General features: G+C 41.0%; 1 protein-coding gene across 4 annotated transcripts in view; it reads right to left on the bottom strand.

Moving 5' to 3' along the window:
* Positions 1-21,782, bottom strand: part of LDB3 (LIM domain binding 3) — a 180,758-nt gene that overhangs the window by 147,045 nt on the left and 11,931 nt on the right. For 2 of the 4 annotated variants that reach the window (XM_030203362.1, XM_030203363.1), the window contains exon 2: positions 8,874-9,003. In XM_030203362.1, coding sequence (XP_030059222.1) covers positions 8,874-8,966 — 93 coding nt within the window. In that variant the 5' untranslated portion in view covers positions 8,967-9,003. Of the gene's footprint in view, positions 1-8,873; positions 9,004-9,116; positions 9,219-21,782 lie in introns of those variants that run through there. The other 2 variants (XM_030203361.1, XM_030203360.1) reach the window with 2 other exon arrangements.

The raw sequence follows: 21,782 nt of genomic DNA on the forward strand, positions 1-21,782 counted from the left end.
ACTAACTGCAGTATGCAGTCCACGCCCATTCCCAACCCATAAGCAGCCTTTACCATGTGCTTATTCTAACACTAAAGAGGCAAGTCAAGAGAACCACAAAGGGAGGCTTTCAATAGAAGAACTACAAAAGGAGGATTTCAATAGAAATAATTGGGCTATTGGCGCAGAGACCAATATAATAGAGGGGGCCTATTTCTAACTATGAACACAATTGGGGAACTATTTGCAGGAGCCTAACAATATTTAAGGTATATAGTGAAAACCATGGACATAATATAACAAATAAATAACAAGTGTGAAGGGGAAGTTAGATCAATGGGAAAGGGAGGAATGGGGGTGTTATAAGTACTTCCTGAATGATCCGGAGGTAGATGGGGAAGATATGGGACAGAGCTTAGACATGGGAGAGGGAGGAGAGGTGAGTAATGGTGGGAATCAGGCAGGGGGAGAAGGAGGGGGAGGGGGTAGGGAGAAATCAAGAAGGAAATAGAGATATGATGTTTGATAATTTCCTCCAAAGTGCCAGCTATACTTTAGAGGCATTTGGGGGTTGACTTGTGCAATAAACACATTTACTGCAGTCTCATGAAAAGCTCTTTAAGTATTTGTTAATATTTCTAGCCTCTAATAGGCTGAAAAAGAAGACAAATGAAGTAGGCATCTTAATTTCCTGTTCCTCGACTAGTCGAGCTAAAGAAGTGATGAAAGAGAAGGGCATTACGTTTTGCTTAAAGCAGAGGTAGTGTACCAGCTCTATATACTTCTAAATGTTTATGCCCTAAATTCAGACCAGGGGAGATTCTACGAACACATTTATAAGCTCCTGAGAAACCATGCAGAGGAGCACCTTCTCATAGGGGGAGATTTCAATTTGACAACCAAACCTCGGATTGATAATATGGCACTGGCAAGCAAGTAAGGAAAAGCTTAAATTATTGTTGTAACACTGGGATCATTATGATATATGACAACATTTCTACCCCACACAAAGAGAACACTCATGCTACTCCAAGGTTCATGCTGCCTATTCTAGAATATATATGTGGACACTGGAGACTGGATTGATACAGACAATGATCACAGAACCTCAGGTATGGTCTGCCATGCCCCAATAACTATTGGACTAGTAGCACCAATATGAGGAAGGACAACGCTGAACAAAATAGAGATGGATCTTAAGGAGTATATAGATCAACTATAACTATAACTATATATATTATATATATATATATATATATATATATATTATATATATATATATATATATATATATATATATATCAACTATGGAGGAAACAAGTTACAGCAGGTTGAACAGAAGTACCTTGAATCGAGTAATGGGACAGGGACACTTCTAGCCTGCAAGCTTAAAAAGAAGGCAGCATGAATACCATTTAATTATTAAGGACCCCCCTAGGAGGGGAACATCAAGTTAGTAAGGCAATCAGGCAGACTGCCATCCAATTTTATAAGAAACATTATACAGCAGAGCAAGTTGCACCCCTAGAAGAGATAAATCAGTACTTATAAGAAATAGATTTACCCCGCCTATTTCCAGGAGAGATTGCATCAACTATCCCAACCAATAGGTCTAGATGAAACAATGTGGGCTATTCTTAAAATCGAGCGTGGTACCAGAAGATTGGAGTTTGGCCAATGTAATGCTGATTTTAAAAAAGGTTGCAGAGGAGATCCAGGAAATTATAGACCGGTGGAGTCTGACGTTGGTGCCGGGCAAAATTATTAAGAACAAAATTACAGAGCATATTCAAAAGCATGGATTAATGAGACAAAGTCAACATGGATTTAGGGAAAGGGAAATCTTGCCTCACCAATCTACTACATTTCTTTGAAGGGGTGAACAAACATGTGGATAAAAGGGAGCCGGTTGATATTGTGTATCTGGATTTTCAGAAGGCGTTTGACAAAGTACCTCATGAAAGACTCCAAAGGAAATTGGAGAGTCATGGGATAGGAGGTAGTGTTCTATTGTGGATTAAAAACTGGTTAAAAGATAGAAAACAGAGAGTAGGGTTAAATGGTCAGTATTCTCAATGGAGAAGGGTAGTTAGTGGGGTTCCCCAGGGGTCTGTGCTCGGACTGCTGCTTTTTAACATATTATAAATGACCTAGAGATGGAGTAACTAGTGAGGTAATTAAATTTGCTGATGGCACAAAGTTATTCAAAGTCGTTAAATCGCAGGAGGATTGTGAAAAATTACAAGAGGACCTTACGAGACTGGGCGTCTAAATGGCTGATGACGTTTAATGTGAGCAAGTGCAAAGTGATACATGTGGGAAAGAGGAACCTGAATTATAGCTATGTCATGCAAGGTTCCACATTAGGAGTCATGGACCAAGAAAGGGATCTAGGTGTCGTCGTTGATGATACGTTCAAACCTTCTGCTCAGTGTGCTGCTGCAGCAAAGAAAGAAATAGAATGTTAGGTATTATTAGGAAAGGAATGGAAAACAAAAATGAGGATGTTATAATGCCTTTGTATCGCTCCATGGTGCGACTGCACCTCGAATATTGTGTTCAATTCTGGTCGTCACATCTCAAAAAGATATAGTGGAATTAGTAAAGGTGCAGAGAAGGGCGATGAAAATTATAAAGGAGATGGAACGGCTTCCCTATAAGGAAAGGCTAAAGCAGCTAGGGCTCTTCAGCTTAGAGAAAAGGTGGCTGAGGGGAGATATGATAGAGGTCTATAAATAATGATTGAAATTGAACGGGTAGATGTGAAGCATCTGTTCACGCTTTCCAAAATACTAGGAGTACTGGGCATGTGATGAAGCTACAATGTAGTAAATTTAAAACAAATTGGAGAAAATCTTTCTTCACTCAACTTGTAATTAAACTCTGGAATTTGTTGCCAGAGAAAGCGGTAAAGGCGGTTAGCTTAGCAGAGTTTTAAAAAGAGTTGGACAGCTTCCTAAAGGAAAAGTCCATAGACCCTTATTAAATGGACTGGGGAAAATCTAATATTTCTGGGATAAGCAGTTATAAAATGTTTTGCACTTTTTGGGGATCTTGCTAGATATTTGTGACCTGGATTGGCCACTGTTGGAAGCAGGATGCTGGGCTTGATGGACTTTTGGTCTTTCCCAATATGGTAATACTTATGTACTTATGACTTCCCACATGGCAAGGTCCCAGGCTTAAGCATTAGTAATAAATTTTACCCATATTTTAAAAAAATATCTTGGGTCTGCTCTATCTAGAGGTTTAACACCTTTTATACTATAAATGAACTGTCCCATTCCTGGTGCAAGCCAAGGGAAGGACTGCATTCACTGTGGATCATATCTGTCAATCTCCCTGTTGGAAATGGATTTCAAAATCTTTAAAAAAATAATGACCGAATGATTGCAAAGAGTCATGCCTCTACTGGTCTGACACAACCAAACTGAATTTATCAGATGGGTCCTATATTTGATATGGCAGACCAGGTGAGCCAGAATATCATCATTGGTACTGTCCATTGATGCAGAAAAGGCTTTTGACAGGGTCACCTGACTTTCATGTTGAGGGCCTTGGAAAAAGTAAGGACAGAGGGTAGATTTCTGGGCAAAAGACATTTTATAGGACATCCAGTTTTGAGCTTGAGAGGGGGACACAAGATGCCTATGCCTTGTCGCCCCTGCTTTTTGCCTTAGCTGTGGAGCCTCTAGCACAACACATTAGGGACCATCTATCAATAAAAGGCATTTGTTATTAAAGGGATCAACATAGAATAAACCAATAATATATTATTTACAATTAGAGACCCCATAGATTTGCTGCTTGAAATTACCCAAGCCCTAGCACAATATGGGCAAGTATCAGGCTTCAAGACAAATGTCCAAATGTCCAAATATTAAATATTAGTGTAAACCCAGAACAAGTCACATAGCTACTGACACAATACCCACTTAAATGGGCTCCATTATATATCAGATATTTAGGGGTCACATGGGAAAGCTCTATAGGATTATCTACCCCCCATTACTCAAGGAGCTATGGGAAGAGCTAAAGAGATGGGAAGGGCTCAATTTGACTTGGTGGGGTAGAGTAAATGCTTTAAAAATGATCATTCCTCCTAAATTACTTTGCTTATGGTGCTTCTCATAAGACAATTCAGGATATTTTTTTTAAGAAGCTCTATCACAAAGTATTTGAATACATATGGATGCATAAACTTCCAACGGTCCATAGGGAAGTGCTATATTGGCCTAGAGCACAAGGAGGGATGGCAGTCTCCAACTTCCAAAATATTATATGGTATCGCAATTACAAGTATCCGCAATATGGGAGGGAGGGGAGACAATGAAGAGGTGGACCAAGTTAGAGCAAAAGATGGTGGGGGATATGCCCCTCTGGGCTATACTGTAGTTACCAGTACATGTGCTAAAAACATATAAAAATGAACTAACCCATACATTCAAGGGATCATTGACTTAAGGAGGAGCATGAGAGCCAAGCTACTGTGAGATAGAAACTTTTTTACATCAACCCTGATAACATATACTATGGGCTCCCAACCAGACCATGAAGACTACTTACAAGAAATAGGAATCTAGGGGCCTTCATATCCTAGGGCAACTGTTAGATGAAGTCAAGGTTGAAGAGTTTATAGAACTGGTGTACATTACCATTTAATCATCTTATCTTGTTCAGTTTTCATTTCCTTTTTTCTTTCTATTTTACTATATATTAATTTACATCACATATAATTCTGATATGTTCTGTATATGGTTTTAATGGTTGAATTGACATTTCCATATTTATATTTATATGTTTTCGATATACATATCCCTGTATGTGGCTCTGAATGGTTGAAACAATATTACCATATTTATATGCCTTGGCCTTTATTGCTATTCTTATTCCAGACTATTTCAAATGTTGCATCCTCATTTACCTTTTATAATGTTTTTGTGATATTATATGTTTTTAGACTTTTATGGTTTTAATAGTACTTGAATGTCACCATTACACGTATTATATACAGAATCTTGCATGGAAGACTTTTATATGTGTTTTACATATGTTTATATGTTATGTTTTGTTTTAGACCCCTGAGGAAGGCCTTTTTGGCCGAAACACAGACCGTGTAGGGTCCCAGTAAACTATTTTGGTGCTCTTACCATCTGTGGTTTCAGTCTGGTCTTTTTGGGTTTCTTCCGTTTCTTTTGTTTTGTGCGTTTGGCATTTTTTGCTGGAGATATGGACTCTCTTTTTTTGGTCTTTGCCTGAAGTGCACTGCACCCACTAAAACTGCTCCAGGGACCTGCATACTGCTGCGATGGACCTGAGTATGACATTTGAGGCTGGCATAGAGGCTGGCACAAAATATTTTTAAACTATTTTTTTGAGGGTGGGAGGGGGTTAGTGACCACTGGGGGAGTAAGGGAAGGTCATCCCCGATTCCCTACGTTGGTCATCTGGTCAGTTCGGACATCTTTTCGTGGCTTGGTCGTAACAAAAAAAGGACCAAGTAAAGTCGTCCAAGTGCTCGCCAGGGACACTCTTTTTTTTTCGATTATGGGTCGAGGACGCCCATGTGTTAGGCATGCCCAAGTCCTGCCTTTGCTGCACCTCCGACACACCCCCAGGGAACTTTGGTCATCTCCGCAACGGAAAGCAGTTGGGGACGCCCAAAATCGGCTTTCGATTATGCCGATTTGGGCAAACCTGGGAGAAGGATGCCCATCTTCCGATTTGTGTCAAAAGATGGGCGTCCTTCTCTTTCGAAAATAAGCCTTAAAGAGATCTTATATGGTCAGCTGGGGGATGTTATACAACATAAGGAATTTGTTGCCAGAAAATGTGGTAAAAGCAGTTAGCTTAGTGGGTTTAAATAAGGTTTGGATAACTTCCTAAAAGAAAAGTCCATAAGCCATTATTAAGATGTACTTGGGGAAATCCACTACTTATTTCTAGGGTAAGCAGCATAGAATGTATTGTACTGTTTTGGGATCTTGCCAGGTACTTGTGACCTGGATTGGCCACTGTTGGAAACAGGATGCTAGGCTTGATAGACCTTCGGTCTGTCCCAGGATGATAACTCTTATGTTCTTATGACACACAGGAGCTGCAGGTGGCTAAAATAATGTTAGAGAAAGCTATACGGTTGGAGGGAGGGGTTGCATAGAGGGTAGGTTATATATAATTGGTGGAAAACCTATTTGGGGTTGAAAAACAGAACTTGAGGGATATGGTTATGGAAACACTTTGTGGTTATGTTTTTGATATTGACATCCAAATGGTATGGTGAGGGGAATGGACAGGGGAAGGTGACAGGTTGGCTAGGTAATGGGAGATAATTAATTTCAGGTTGAGTTTTGGAAATTATTGTATACAGTGTTGTCTTGGACTGAAAACTCACAGTAGAAATTGTAAACATATCTAAACAATGTACTTCAGCTCCAGTGAGACTTTAGAGACCCGCATATAGAGTGCTGTGCTGAAGTAAGTTTAATACTATCCAATACTTTGTTTGAATTTGAATGAGATGGGCAATGACCATCTACACTTCTAACTGATTAATTCTGCACTCCTACTTCTCAGCATCAGTAACAAAGTGTTTTGAAGAATAATGTTTCAGATCTAGGCTAGATGTAGCCACAACTGCATTTTCCCGATTGCTTCACTTATAGCCCTGCTTTTGCAGGATATAGAGAGTTCCTATTTGTTAAACAACAAGAAGTGAGCTGGTTAACATGCCTTCCTTGGCCACTGGTAATGGGCCTCCCATGGCCCTAACAGCCTCCAAGAGAGGTCCCCAGGGCTTACATGGCTCAGCCATCATTCTGATACCCCAACCCAGCAGTGAGGGATGGAGGGACTGAATTGCTAAGATGTCCCTTGTTGTGCACATAATAGAAACAACACCCAACTGGGGGACTGGAGGAGACCACATGGTAACTGGAGCACATTGCCAAACCAGTAACTTCCTGATTGGAAGGAGCATGCCGAGTAGGCCTGGACACAGCCTGATTATATGTGACCGTTAAGCAGGACTGTCACTGGCTGGCTCCAGAGGAGTGAAGGCAAAGATTTATGAGGTTTAAAAGAGGCCAATGGCTCCCCTCCCCTTCAGCCCTTGCCCTCTCCAGAATGGATGGCTCTTTTTCACTCACCCACCCTTTATTATGGGTGGGTGAGTAATTAGGTAGATCTCTGTCCCGCTAATTTGGGAATATAGCTTATAAGCAATATTTTATCAATTTATTCCTCCTGTTGTGCCCCTGAAGGATGGTAGGAAGGGGCCAGAAGGACCAGCATGAGCTTGACCACAGATTGGGTGGTAGTCTGTGCCAATTCATCTAAGTTCATGCAGAATCCTGTCAGCGAGACCTTACAATTCAAGGCCTTGGAGAAATCTTGCATTGGGGCAGGCTTGTATACTTAAGACAGACCAGGAAGGCTGCTTGGGCAGCTGGGATAAGGTTTGCTGTTGTGGTGACCCTGGGATACCAACTGGCAAGAAGCCTTGCAGGCCTGGGAAGACCTCTCTGAGGTAGTAAATAGAGAGGCTTGAGCAGAAGGATTAGATTCCCTTGTTAGGTCATCTAATAAAGACATGGCCATATATTATCCAATTTGAAATGTGCATATGTGGGCTATGATTGCCCCTTTTAGGGGATGGTGATAGATGCCAGGAGGAGAAAAGGGGACAGTCACAGAGGCCTCTATTACAAGGAGAACATGCCTGGTAGCCACCATAGGATTAACACACAAAAAATCTTTTAAAATTAAAAATAAAATGGAAACAATAGATATAAGTTTTGGAAGAGAACAAAAACCTTTTAATAACACTTTTGGGTGCATCTTTAGGACATACTGCAGCTATCAAAGGCAACTGCCCCATACTAAAATAAAGCAAATATGGAATAAATGAAAATACTGTGCTATTTTTGTGTTACTGTACATTAATTATTGAACCTTTAGAGCAAGCATCTACACAGATGATTTTAACGAAGAACAGTTACTTCTGAAGTCACCTAGCTAAGGAAAGTACTATTGACTCTCTGGATTAGCCATCTTGCAGAAACTGACTAGCTGCCTAACTTTAAAAAGCCAGAAACTGTCTGGGAGCATAAAATATCAACATTGCCTGGAAACAAAAGGTTCATTCATAATTTAGCTCTCTGGATGTGCAGATGTAGCCTGCTTTGATATTAGAAGCTTCTCCTAAATATTAGAGAGTCAGGAAAGATGGTATTTTGCCAACACTCTCTCTTTTTTCTACCATACACTCCTGCTATTAATGTAAAACTGTTTTTAAGCAGCAAATTGATCTGTTTTCAGTAATGATGGAATGCTTTTATGCCGATTTTGACACCAAGTTAAAATTAATTATATTATATAGAAAGTCAAATAAGGACTCCAAGTATATAGATATATGTGTGTTTAGGTAATATGAATATTCTAATCATTTACCACCTTCTGGCATTATGATAAAACTAATTTTAACATTCTACTTCAGTGGATTCCTCATTAAAAAAAAATCCTTTGTGGCCATAAGAACATAAATTTACAAGCAGAATATTATGACAGCCAAATGACTTCACTGAGATAGATGTGTAATTTAGAAAATATTAAGCTGCATACTCCTCACTGAAAATGATTCTCCTAAATATTAGTCTTGGCTTTGCCACCTGTCCAAAATCTCGAGACACTGTCCAAACTGGTGCTGATACTAGGAGAAATAAAGCAGTTTTGTCAAAAAGGTCATCTTAGCCCACAGCGACTGACCTCACTGTAGTAGCAACAGCCTTTCAGCACCTACGACTCAGAGGAATATCATGCACTTAAATCCCTTAAACACGTTGCATAATGGTACTGAATGAATAAATCATACACAGTACTGTTCTCATTGCACTTACTCTGGAGACGGTCAAGGGCATGTTAAAGTCCTTTCCGCCTTGCAGTCGGAAGCCCCATGGTCCAGGTCCAGAGAGAGTTACAGAGTAAGACATTTTGTTTTGTAACTCTCACACCAGCCACCAAAGGCCTCTAAAAAAAAAATTTACAAAAACTGTAAGATAGGGGAAAAATAAAAGATGTTTAATGAAAAAAGAAAAGAATTAAAAGCAATTGAGGTTGAAAAAAAAGCACAAAGAACACACAATGATAATTGTTGCCTTGCCTGCTGTGTCTGGTTGAAGTGGCACCTAAGAATAGACTGGAGCTATAATGTAGATACTGATATCTCAGCTGAGCTGGGCCCATAAAAGGCATGTAACCAAACACCTACTATGTGAGGACTCCATGACTCAGAGATCCGATATAGCCCCTTGGGAGACCAGAGGATTTTTCCAGGCTTGTTACACCTCCCCTCCTCATGCTTACAGCTACTGAACAAAATGATTTTGGGGGTAGGGGTGAAAAACCATTGGGTTAAAACAAATATTCTCCTCATACTATAAACACTTTCTGATTCTTACATAGTACCTGCATGTTATCTTGGGCCACAGCATTTCACAATTATTGAACAGTGCTTGTGGACACAGTATTCATGATACACTGATCCTACCAAATTCAAGTCTTTTTTATTACTTGTGTAGTGATGGCTTTTATTTTTTTTGCAATGGATTAGTACAGTAGTTATGTTAATAACTGAACTAGTTGTTAATATACTGGCTGTACTATTAGTGTTTGTTAAATGTTGCATTCACAACTGGTACAGCTTAGTCAAAAAAGATATAGTGGATCTCAAAAATGAAATAGTGGAATTAGAAAAGGTGCAGAGAAGGGCAACGAAAATGATAAAAGGGATGGGACTTCCTTATGAGGAAAGGCTAAAGCTGCTAGGGCTCCTCAGCTTGGTGAAAAGATGGCTGAGGGGAGATATGATAGAGCTCTATAAAATAATGAGCGGAGTGGAACGGATATACGTGAAGCGTCTGTTTACACTTCCCAAAAATACTAGGACTAGGGGGCATGCAATGAAGCTACAAAGTAGTCAATTTAAAATGAATTGGAGAAAAATTTTCTTCACTCAACATGTAATTAAACTCTGGAATTCGTTGCCAGAGAATGTGGTAAAGATGATTAGCTTAGCGGGGCTTAAAAAAGGTTTGGACGTCTTTCTAAAGGAAAAGTCTATAGACCATTATTAAAATGGACTTGGTGAAAATCCACTGTTTATTTCTAGGATAAGCAGCATAAAATGTTTTGTACTTTTTGGGGATCTTGCCAGGTATCTGTGACCTGGATTGGCCACTGTTGGAAACAGGATGCTGGGCTTGATGGACCTTTGGTCTGTCCCAGTATGGCACTACTTATGTACTTATGTTTGATATAGGGAACTCTGCCCTTATAGCTTGCTACACTGCCCTGAATTCTTTTACGATCAATTGTTTAGTTACTTCTCACAAGCTTAGGGCACTTTGGGAGAAAGATTTTGAAAATGTAACCCCATTGTACATGGAACATAGAGATTGGAATAAGGTTGGGAAGCATTCAGATCTGCTGCCGAAGAAGAGCCTTTTCTAATATCTGCAGGGATGTACATGTATTTCTATCCTATCCAGTGGGAGCAGTCATTTTAGAAATAGAAACACTGAAAAAATAAACGGCACACATCTGGTAGCTTCCACATGGAGGTGTCAATGTTGCAACTTCCATGTGTAGGGGCTGACACCTCCACGTGTAACTGCTACGTTTTAAAAACCTATACATGTGTTACCAAATAAGTAGTGAGGCCATAATTTCATCAATTTCATTTCAGAGGTGAACATAAAATATATGGGACTGAGGAGAATGACTCTTAATCCCTTGTGTAAAGCCAGGGGTGCATTAACACTATATTGAGCCCTATGCAAACATACATTTGTGGGCACTTAACCATGAAGCCCCATTTATTTTCTCACATCCCCCCAAGCCACAATCACTTCTCTTCCCCCCCCCCAATCTTCCCCATTCAGACTATTTCCAATTCCTGCTCCCTTATTTGTGCTCCTCTCGAGCTTTTATTGTTAACTGCTTAGTTGCCATATGGCAATTAGCAGTATATCAAATTTAATTAAATTAAAATAAATCTTCATGTATGGTGTTATAGAAATGCTAAATAGTAGTAGTAGTAGTAGTGTTTTCTCCCACTTTTTGGAGAGCTATAGACAGCTAAACTGTGAGCAATATCCCAACCTTTTAACCACCCTTCTGACTTTGAGACAGTTATTTTATAAATCTGAACAGCCTGAAAAAAATCCAGAGTAAGCAATCCTAGCCATAGGAATCAAATTTCAAAACTCAGCACACATTCTCCAGGGAAATTACATGCCATCAAGACATAGTGAATACTTTTATGCTAGTTGGTGTTCTTTAAGAGGTGATGTATGTGCATCCCTGTCTAAAATTAGATGGTTCCTTATAGAATGTGTGCTAAGAAACCATCTAATTTTAGACAGGGATTCACATAAATCACCCCTTAAAGAACACCAACTAGCATAAAAGTATTCACTATGTCTTGATGGCATGTAATTTCCCTGGAGACATGTGTATGGGTGGAGATTGGGCAGGGCATGCAAATACGCAGGTAAATTATGGTACTCTGTAATTCAGGTGTGCTATGGATACAGGGGCAGCCTAAGGCAGTCTGCCATGTGAGGCAAGGATGAGGCAGAGCTACTGTTAGTAATGTGTAATTTAATCAATACATGCATCTAGCTTCGCCTACCTCCGCACACAATTATGGAATAAACTACCGAATACTATAAAAACTACGCACAACTTGACAACCTTCCGGAAGTTACTGAAGATGTACCTGTTCAAAGAGACTTACAAAAAGAATCCTCCTTAATGACTTGTTTCCTAATCTATACCAGAACCAACCAATATTGATCCCTTCTGATTTGATTATTTTATCATATTATCATTATTGAACATTACATTTTTTCCTACTCTCACTTGTATGTTATGTATTATCCTTTTAGTTACCCTACCTACCTGTTATTCTTGTACATTAATTGTAACAATATGCTGAACCTCTTCTCTGTTAATGGTGATACCATGGCTATATAATGTAAGCCACATTGAGCCTGCAAATAGGTGGGAAAATGTGGGATACAAATGCAGCAATGATAAGATACAACCCAATCATAAACTGTCTTCCTCACCCCTACTACATAAAGCCTATCCAGCAAGACACTATGACTTATGGTGTCAAAAGCGGATGAAATAGAAAAATAAATAAATATTTAAAATCAAGCATGGTACTGTGAAAACTAGAGGGTGGTCAATATAACACCAATTTTTAAAAGGGTTCTTTTGATGATCCAGGCAAAATGGTAGAGACTATATTATAAAGAACAAAATTACAGAGCATATATAGAAGCATGGATTAATGAGGCAAAACCAACATGGATGTAGTGAAGGGAAATCTTGCCTCATCAGTCTATTACATTTCTTTGAAGGGGTGAACAAACGTGGATAAAGTTGAGCCAGTCGATATTGTGTATCTGGATTTTCAAAAGGAATTGACAAAGCATCTCATGAAAGACTCCTGTGGAAATTAGAAATTTGTGGGATAAGAGGTAATGTCCTATTGTGGATTAAAAACTGGAAACAGAAAGTATGGTTAAATGGTCAGTATTCTTAATAGAGAAAGGAAGATATTGGGGGCTCTCCAGGGCTCTGTGCTGGGACCACTGCTTTTTAACATTTATAAATAATCTAGAGATGGGAATAATTAGTGAGCACTGTTCTAAGCTGAGTGGGTGTCCTCCAACTGCAATGCTAGCAGTAGGGGATGGTGCTTCAATATTGTGTTTCAATCTCTAGGGACAGGCAAGTTGTTAAATCACAAGAGAATTGTGAAAAATTGCAAGAGAACCTAACAAGACTGGTAAACTGGGTATCCAAATGGCAGATGATGTGCAATGGGAGCAAGTGCACAGTGATGCATGTGGAAAAGAGGAACCAAAACTATAGCTACATGATATGAGGTTCCACATTAGGAGTTACTGCCCAGGAAAAGGATCTAGGTGTCATCGTTGATGATATAGTGAAACCTTCTGCTCAGTGTGCAGCGGTAGCTAAGAAAGCAAACAAACAGAATGTTAGGAATTATTAGGAAAGTAATGGAAAACAAAAACGAGAATGTTATAATGCCTTTGTATCACTCCATGGTGCGACCACACTTCAAATACTGCGTGCAATTGTAGTCACCGCATCTCAAAAAAGATATAGCAGAATTAGAAAAGGTACAGAGAAGGACAACAAAAATGATAAAGTGGATGGGATTATTTCCCATTGAGGAAAGGCTAAAGCGACTAGGGCTCTTCAGCTTGAAGAAGAGTCAGCTAAGGCGTGATATGATAGAAGTCTATAAAACGCTGAGTGGAACGGGTAGACGTGAATTGCTTGTTCACTCTTTCCAAAAATACTAGGACTAGGGGGCACACAATGAAGCTACTAAACAGTAAATTTAAAACAAACTGGAGAAAATATCTCTCCACTCAGTGTGTAATTAAACTCTGGAATTCATTGCCAGAGAATGTATTAAAAGCAATATGTCAGGTTTGACATATTGTTTGGTGCCTTTGGATATTTCATCCGCTTTTGACACCATAAGTTATAGTGTCTTGCTGGATAGGCTTTATGTAGTAGGGGTGAGGAAGACAGTTTATGATTGGGTTATATCTTATCATTCTGGATGATCTATGCACATGAGTTGGGAAGATTCTGTGTCACAGGTTTTGGCAGTGGATGTAGGAGTTTCTCATGGATCTGCCTTGTCAGCATTGCTATTTAATTTGTATTTAGCTCCACTTTATGTTTTATTGCGTGAGTTGCAGGTTGAGTACAAATTATTTGCAGATGATATATAATTTTTTTTTCCCTGTGTATGAAGATTTTTCTGTAGGATGGGAGAAATTGGCTAAGTTTTTGAGAAAAATTAAGTTGTGGATGCAAACCAATTGTTTATCCTTGAATTTATTGAAAATAGAGGTAATCTTGGTGATTGGATCAAGTAAAGAAATGGTTTATAATCCTGTTATGTTTGAAGGGATGCATATCCAGTTAAGAACCAGATTACAAGTTTGGGTGTTATCACTGATTCATGTTTGTCTATGCAAGTGCAAATTTTGAAATTGGTACAAATGTGTTTTTTTCAGCTGAAAGTCCTAAGTCAATTAAAACCATTGTTGACAAGGTATGACTTTCAAATTGCTGTTTAGAGTTTAGTGCTTACAAAATTAGACTATTGTAATAGCCTTTTACTGGGCATTACAGGGGCTAGAATTCATGCATTACAGGTGGTTCAGCATACTGCTGTATGCATGATTTTTGGTTTGGGATGTTTTGAGTCTGGTACAGGTGCAATGGAAGCTCTTCACTCTTCACTTAGCTCGAGTTATGAAAGGATCCACTGATTCCATGACCAAAATGATAAAGGGGATGGAACTCCTCTCATATAAGGAAAGGCGAAAGAGGTTAGGGTTCTTTAACCTGGAAAAGAGACGGATGAGTAGAAATATGATTGAGGTCTACTAAATCCTGAGTGGTGTAGAACAAGTAGAAGTAAATCAAGTTTTTACTCATTCCAAAAGTACAAAAACTAGGGGGCACTCGAGGAAGTTACATGGAAATACTTTTAAAACAAATAGAAGGAAATATTTTTTCACTCAACGGATAGTTAAGCACTGGATCTCTTTGCTGGAAGCTGTAGTAACAGCAGTTAGTGTATTTGGATTTAAACAATGTTTGGACAAGTTCCTGGAAGAAAAGTCTATAGTCTGCTATTAAGACAGATATGGGGAAGCAACTGCTTGCCCTGGGATTGGTAGCATAGAGTTTTGCCACAATTTGGGTTTCTGCCAGATACTTGTGACCTGACTTGGCCATTGTTGGAAACAGGATACTGGGCTAGATGGACCACTGTTGTGACCCAGTATGGCTATTCTTATGTTCTTATGATAAAAATATTAACAATAGTTGCATTCATTATAGTTGTGGTACTTTTATTTTTTACTCAAATAGTTTTATGTTAGGCAATAACTTTTTTTTACTTTCATTTAAGTAAAATTTTTAATGCGCTCTTCACTGTACTGTTTACTTTTACCTAAGAATTACAATATACATTTATTTTTACTTTTACTTAAGTACTTTGTTCTTTGAATAAAACTGGTACTTGGGAAACAGAAGCACTCTTCCTGCCTTTTCCTGCTGCTCTACACCATAGAGCTTTCTGCTCCAAATTTAGGGCGTCTTTTACTAAGGTGAGCTCACGTTTTTAGCACTCGCTAAAATCATGGGAGTGCTAAACTTTAGAGACGCCCATAAGAATGCATTGGCGTCTCTAATGTTTAGCGCACCCACAATTTTAGCACGTGACAAAAACGTGAGTGTGCCTTAGTAAAAGACCCTAAAAATGAATTATAGCATAGAATATTTGAGATGCTCAGGTACCTGCAGCACCCACAGAGCTGGTGCCTATGATCCTAGCCTCTTACATCCTATGCTCAACTGACATTCCCACCCCTAAACATTTGGGTGTCTAGTTAAGGTTACTAGATTTTTGGCTTGCAAATCTGGGATATCTCTGGGAGGGGTAGAACAGAATTGGGCCATCGCATGGCAATTTTCCCACCATAAAAATGATAATCTACTAAAAATAAATATTTATCCTTTTTATATTTTAAGTATATTCTTTAAGTTGCTTAACATAAAATATTTAGGGGGTTGTTTACTAAAGCTGAGCTCCAGTTATCTGCAGCAGGGCCCATAGGAATAAAATGGACCCTGCTGCAGATAACTCGAGTTAATCTTTAGTAAATTTGGGGGGGGGGGGGGGGGGTTAGAGTCCAGTACCAAAGTCTTATGCTGCGTGATAGGTGGCACATCAAAAAGAATTAATTATGTAATGAAAACACCAAAACAGCTGACAAAAGCCAGCCTTTCAACATGCAACATTATGTGGGACATATGTTCAGGTTCTGAATCTTTGAATTGGGTCTCAAGACATTTTACGCTGATGATTCATCTATCAGAGAATTTAAAAATCCAACCTTTGGTGTCTCTGGCTTGGTTTTATTGCTCTTTCTATTCACTCGCTGGTCGCATCTGTTCCTTTTATTTTTCTCTCTGGTGTTTTCCTCCTTTTTTTTTTCTGTTTTTGCTCTTTCCTTTATGTATTTGTTTCTTTCCTTCAACAGTGGATATTTGAATACGTTTCCTTCTGGATGTATATTTCTACCCCTGTCCCTTGATGCTTTCCCATTTTTCTACCCTTGCTGCTCTTCTTTCCATTCCTTCTCTCCTTCACTTTTCATATTCTTTCTCCAGGATTTTATTATTCCCACATTTTCTCCATTCCTTTATGGGTGCTCCTTAATTATTTTCACTCTTTCCCCTTTGATCCCCTTTCCCCCCCCCATGGGCCCAGCACTCTCCATCCCCTCTCTCCACTGGACTGGAAGAAGAGCATCTCCATCTTTCTTCTCTCTCCCTTCTGCTATGCCAGCACAGCCATTTCCACCTCTCTGTCTTCTCCCCCTTCCTGAGGCCCAGATGCACTAAACGTTTTCATCGTAAATGAGCCCTTAAGGAAGAATTTCCGATCCTTTCCATGCACTAAAGCTATTTTTTCGACGGTCGTAGCAGCTAACGAAAACGGAATGTAGATGAGCAATTAGTGTGAAAACCCCATTGAAACGACATGCACTACCTTTTCCGATTGCCTTTACGCAGGAAAAAGGCAGGAAAACTAACGAGAGGTCTGGACCTCTCGTTAGGACAGCTCTGTGCCAGGAAAAAGTGTTAAGTGAAAAAATAACAAACTTTTGAGCCAATCCCAGCGCATTAGCAGAGCTAAAAGCGCTGTGATTGGTCCAAAGGACCTCAGAAAACACATAAAAAAAATAAAAATAAAAAAGGATCGGGAGGGGGCAAGGGCGCTCATCAGGAGCGTCCTGTACGGACGGCCTTGCCCCCCCCCGCTGCTCCCCGCTGCTCCCCCCACCCCGAAAAAGCAAACTTCTAGAAGCCCCTGCCCCCCTCCCTTCCTCACTACTCTTGTCACCTCAGCTCCGCCTCCCGACATCCTCCGTCCGCGCCCCCGCCCCCTTTTGGGGTCGTCGCCGCCATTCCCCTACTCCATCGGGCCCCCCTTCCTCTTACCGGGCCCGTGCAGCGCCTCTCTCCTCTGTCCGAAGGCGCTGCACGGGCAAGAAGAACGCTGAATCAGCTGATGCCTGCCTTCGCGATGGCGCGTCTTTCTCCTGCTGCGCCCGCCCCTGTCTGACGTCAGTAACCTACGTAGGTTACTGACGTCAGACAGGGGCGGGCCCAGCAGGAGAAAGACCGCTCTATCGAAGCTAGGCGAAGGCAGGCATCAGCGATTCAGCGTTCTTCTTGCCCGTGCAGCGCCTTCGGACAGAGGAGAGAGGCGCTGCAACGGGCCCGGGTAAGAGGAAGGGGGGCCCGATGGAGGAGGGAATGGCGGCGACGACCCCAAAAGGGGCGGGGCACGGACGGAGGATGTCGGGAGGCGGAGCTTAGGTGAGAGTAGTGAGGAAGGGAGGGGGGCAGGGGCTTCTAGAAGTTTGCTTTTCGGGGTGGGGGAGCGGCGGAAAGTGGGGAGCAGCGGGGGGGGGGGCAAGGCCGTCCGTACAGGACGCTCCTGATGAGCGCCCTTGCCCCCTCCCGATCCTTTTTTATTTTTATTTTGATTTGGGAGCCATGTGCTTGCGATTTGACTGTGTTTTGAACGTTTCTGGCATGCGCAGAGCAGCCAGCATAACGCTTGGCTGCTTTGCGCATGCTTTACGAGCCGATTACCGACGGGGATTGGTGCATCGTTCTTTCCAATACCGCACCAAACTTTTTGGGGCTGTGTTTTTGGAGCATGCTTCGTTATTTTAAATTCGGTAAAGGTTTTAACGTTTCTGATTTTTTTACGTTTGCTTGATGCATCTACCCCTCAGTCCAGTACTTGCACCTCTCTCCTTCCCTTTCTAGTTCAGCATCTTTAATTCTCTCACCCCATCCCTCAAACCTCCCTTTGTGGCTCTCTGGTTTGTTTCAATGTCAACATTAAAAATTACAGTGGTGCAATGTGGAGCCTCCTCTCAAGCACACTTCAAGTCTCTACCTGGCTCCGCCCCCTCTGATGTACACCTCCCGTTGCCATGGGAGCAGGACCAGGAAAAGACTCGTAGTGTGCTTGAGTGGAGGTTCTGCATTGCTCTGCTGTGTTTTAATATGAACACTGGAGCAAATGGGAAGGTGCTGCAAAAGGGGAGGTTTGAGAGGAGAGGTGACCCCAGGGGGTTGGCAGCAAGAGGAGGAGATGGTGGAACATGTGGGAGAAGGTGGGCAGTGCAAACTACAATATGTCACCTCTGACAGAAAACTCTCAAATAGGAAAGAATCAGGTACGGGTGTTTGAAATTGGGGATGTCTGGTAACCTTTTCCCTAGTTTGTCTATGCCTTAATCTGATTCTGTGTATAGCTTTGACTGAAATGAGTACGTTTGTAAAAGCTATATGTTTAGTTTAATTTATTTGTTTATATTTGCTATACTGCCTTTACTTCAAAATACAAGGCAAGGAAGTTTAGAATTCAAATTAATATAAAGAAAAGAACTCCAATAAAGCTATAGGATATATTCATAAAACATTCATCAGTAAAGAGTCACCAGCTTCCATACAAAAAGAATAAGCTGCGTAGATAAATTGGGCAAAGATAATTCACCTCAAATCCTTGTTTTCCAACTTCTGAAGTTATGATCAGGTCACAGATCACACAAGTCTTCCCGGCACTGGCTTTGGTTCCCAATTACTGGTGTTGCCATCTAATCACCGCTAAGCTTCTTTGGTTCCATGCCTTCTATACAGGATTTCTTTGTGTTTATCGAATGCATTTTTTAATTCTGTTACTATTTTCATCCCTACCACCTCCCACAGGAAGGCATTCCAGCTATCTACCGCCCTCTCTGTAAAAAAGTACTTCCTAACATTATTCCTGAGTCAGTCCCCATGCAAACTCAATTTATGTCCTCTAGTTCTACTACCTTCCCATCTCTGGAAAAGATTTGTTTGTGGATTAATACCTTTCAAATATGTTTCTATCATATGACCCGTCTTTCCTTTCCTCCAGGGTGCATGTTCAGGTCGTGAAGTCTCTCCTCATTCGTCTTATGATGCAAATTCCATACCATTTTTGTCACTTTTCTCTGAACCGTTTCAAGTCTTTTTATGTCCTTTAGCAAGATATGGCCTCCAAACCTGAACACAATACTCCAAAAGTGGGACCACACCAATGACTGGTACAGGGGCATCAACGCCTCTTTTCTTCTGCTAGGCATTAATAAAGTATGTTTGATGGACTGAGGGTGGGAAAGGGGAAGACAAGAATGCTGGACCATGAGGCATGGGGGGGCAGGGACAAAGAGATAGAAAATGCTGGACTGCAAAGGTTTATGGGCCTTGGGTTGGCTATTGTATTTGGCTATTGTATTGTATTTGTGTGTTTTGACTGGGCCTGGGTAGCTGGCAGATGTTTAGTCAGAAAACTGGCTTTTCTGAAAACCAGCCAGTTGTCAACCCTGGGTGTATGTGCTATATACATGCAAATGCTGCAATATCCCCACAGAAATAATGAATAAGACTTCTAAAATAACTTCCAAAGGAGTTATTTATTTTACCAAACTGTAGTAAAAAGTGGCCTTAGTACGTCCTTATGTGGATCATTCTCAGACACCAAGGACATTTTTTTTACCACATGGGTAAAAGACACTTTTTCTATTTTTGGAATTAATGGTCACATGCTAATTTTCTCATTATTCCCTACTGTAGGTGGTAAGGGCTTACACGCTAACTACGCACTAAACGATTAGCACAGAAGACATCTACTCTCCAGAAGCGGAGCCAGGTTGACAGCACAGGGGGAGCGAAAGCGGCGCAAGAGCAGACTTCTGCTAGCGCCAGTGCACAGTTTCAATGCAACACATTGAGAAAAAATAGGCGCCGGCGCCAGCAGAACTCCATTTGGGGAGCGGCCGCTCCCCTGGCACCCCACCTAGCTACGCCACTGATACTCTCCACCCCAGATCATCCCAGTGCTAAAAAATAAAATCTACTTTTTAGCATGCATATAGTGTGCACTGATGCCAAAATTACTGTGGAATGCTATAGCGCACCTTACAGTAAGGCATTTTAAGCTGTGGTGAGCATGTTAGTGCTTACTGTAGCTTAGTAATAGGACCCCAGATGTGTGCATATATAGATCTGTCTTGGAATGTATTAATGCTGTCTTATTTTTACTTTACTTTATTTGATGTTTTCACCTCACCAAAAATAGCCTGCAACGAATTACAGTTTTAAAAATTTACACACAATCTATCCCTTAATAAAAATTACAAACCTAAAAATCTAATCTTTCCAAGTCCTTTCCTGAAAAACACATATAAAATCCATGCCTTTAAACAGTTTTTACTTTTTTCATAGCAATGAATTTGATGATGAAGCTCTAAGGGTAGATTGTTCCACAATTTTGGACCTTGCACGCCAAAAGATCTTTTGCAAGTAATTTGCAAATTAATATCTCTAATTTTATCTTGAACATGCTTGAAAAGGCCACTGTTTTGCATGTAGCTTAAAAAATGTCCTCATACTGCAAATGCTTCTTGACATCCCGTAATTCATAGGAATCCACTACTACATTTGGAAGCATCTGGTAAATCTGCTGCTGATTGAGATGTGTTCTTTTAAAGGATGATTTGGGATACTTATTTCCAACTGAAAAGAATACTGGTTTGACCCTGAGGTAGCATTTTTCTGCGCCAAAACGTGGCCCGTGTCTGGTCCATTTTATTAAAGATTGTACCGTTGTTCCAGTCTTGGAGGTCCTTTTGTGCTTTTTCTGACTGACGTCAGAGAAGGGCGTGCACAGGAAGAAGGAGAGAGACGTCGGTGGAGGCAGAAGGGAGCGACGATCCGTTGTTTCATCTCGTGCAGCGCCTTCACACAAAGGTGAGAGGCACTGCACGGCTGGTAAGGCGGAGGGGGGTCCTTTGGAGGGGGTAACGGCGGCGAAGAACTCATGGGGGGCGGAGCAAGGGGCGGAGGATGGCGGGAGGCGGAGCAGTGTTGGGAAAGAAGAAGATGAACACAGGAAGGGAGGGGGGCCCGGCGCTGCTAAAGTTTCACTTTTTATTTTCAGTTTTTAATTTAGTGAAGGGCGGAAGCGTGGAACAGCGGCGATCTAGGGGGGGGGCAAGGCCGTCCATACAGGACGCTTCTGAAGAGCGCCTTTGCCCCTCCCGATCCTTTTTTAAGGTATGTTTATTTTTCAGGGATGCAGCGGGGAGCGGGGAGCCACGTGTTTGTGGGGGTTTTGTTGTTGTTGTTGTTCTGACGGTTCTGGCATGCGCAGAGCAGCCAGCATAACGCTTGGCTGCTCTGCGCATGATTTAAGGGCCGATTACCGAACAGCATTGATACATTGTACTTTTTAAATCCGCACCGCACTTGTACAAATTGTTTTTTTTGAGCATTGTTCGTTTTTTTAAATTCGGTTCGGACTTTAACGTTTGTAATTTTTTTACGTATGGTAGATGCATCTGGGCCTCAGTGGTAGATGCACTAAAAAAATCGTTAAAGCCCTTCCCTTACCGATTCCTTAGCGAATCGGTAAGAAACGGGCATGCATCAAGGAAATCGCATGCAAATGAGCTGGTTGCTGCTAGCTCATTTGCATGGGATTTCCTTCCAAGCCTGTCAGCCAGCTGAGCATGCACAGAGCAGCCAAGCGTTATGCTGGCTGCTCTGTGCATGCCAAGGACGAG

This window comes from Microcaecilia unicolor, chromosome 5 (assembly GCF_901765095.1).
Source record: "Microcaecilia unicolor chromosome 5, aMicUni1.1, whole genome shotgun sequence".
Classification (NCBI taxonomy): Eukaryota; Metazoa; Chordata; class Amphibia; order Gymnophiona; family Siphonopidae; genus Microcaecilia; species Microcaecilia unicolor.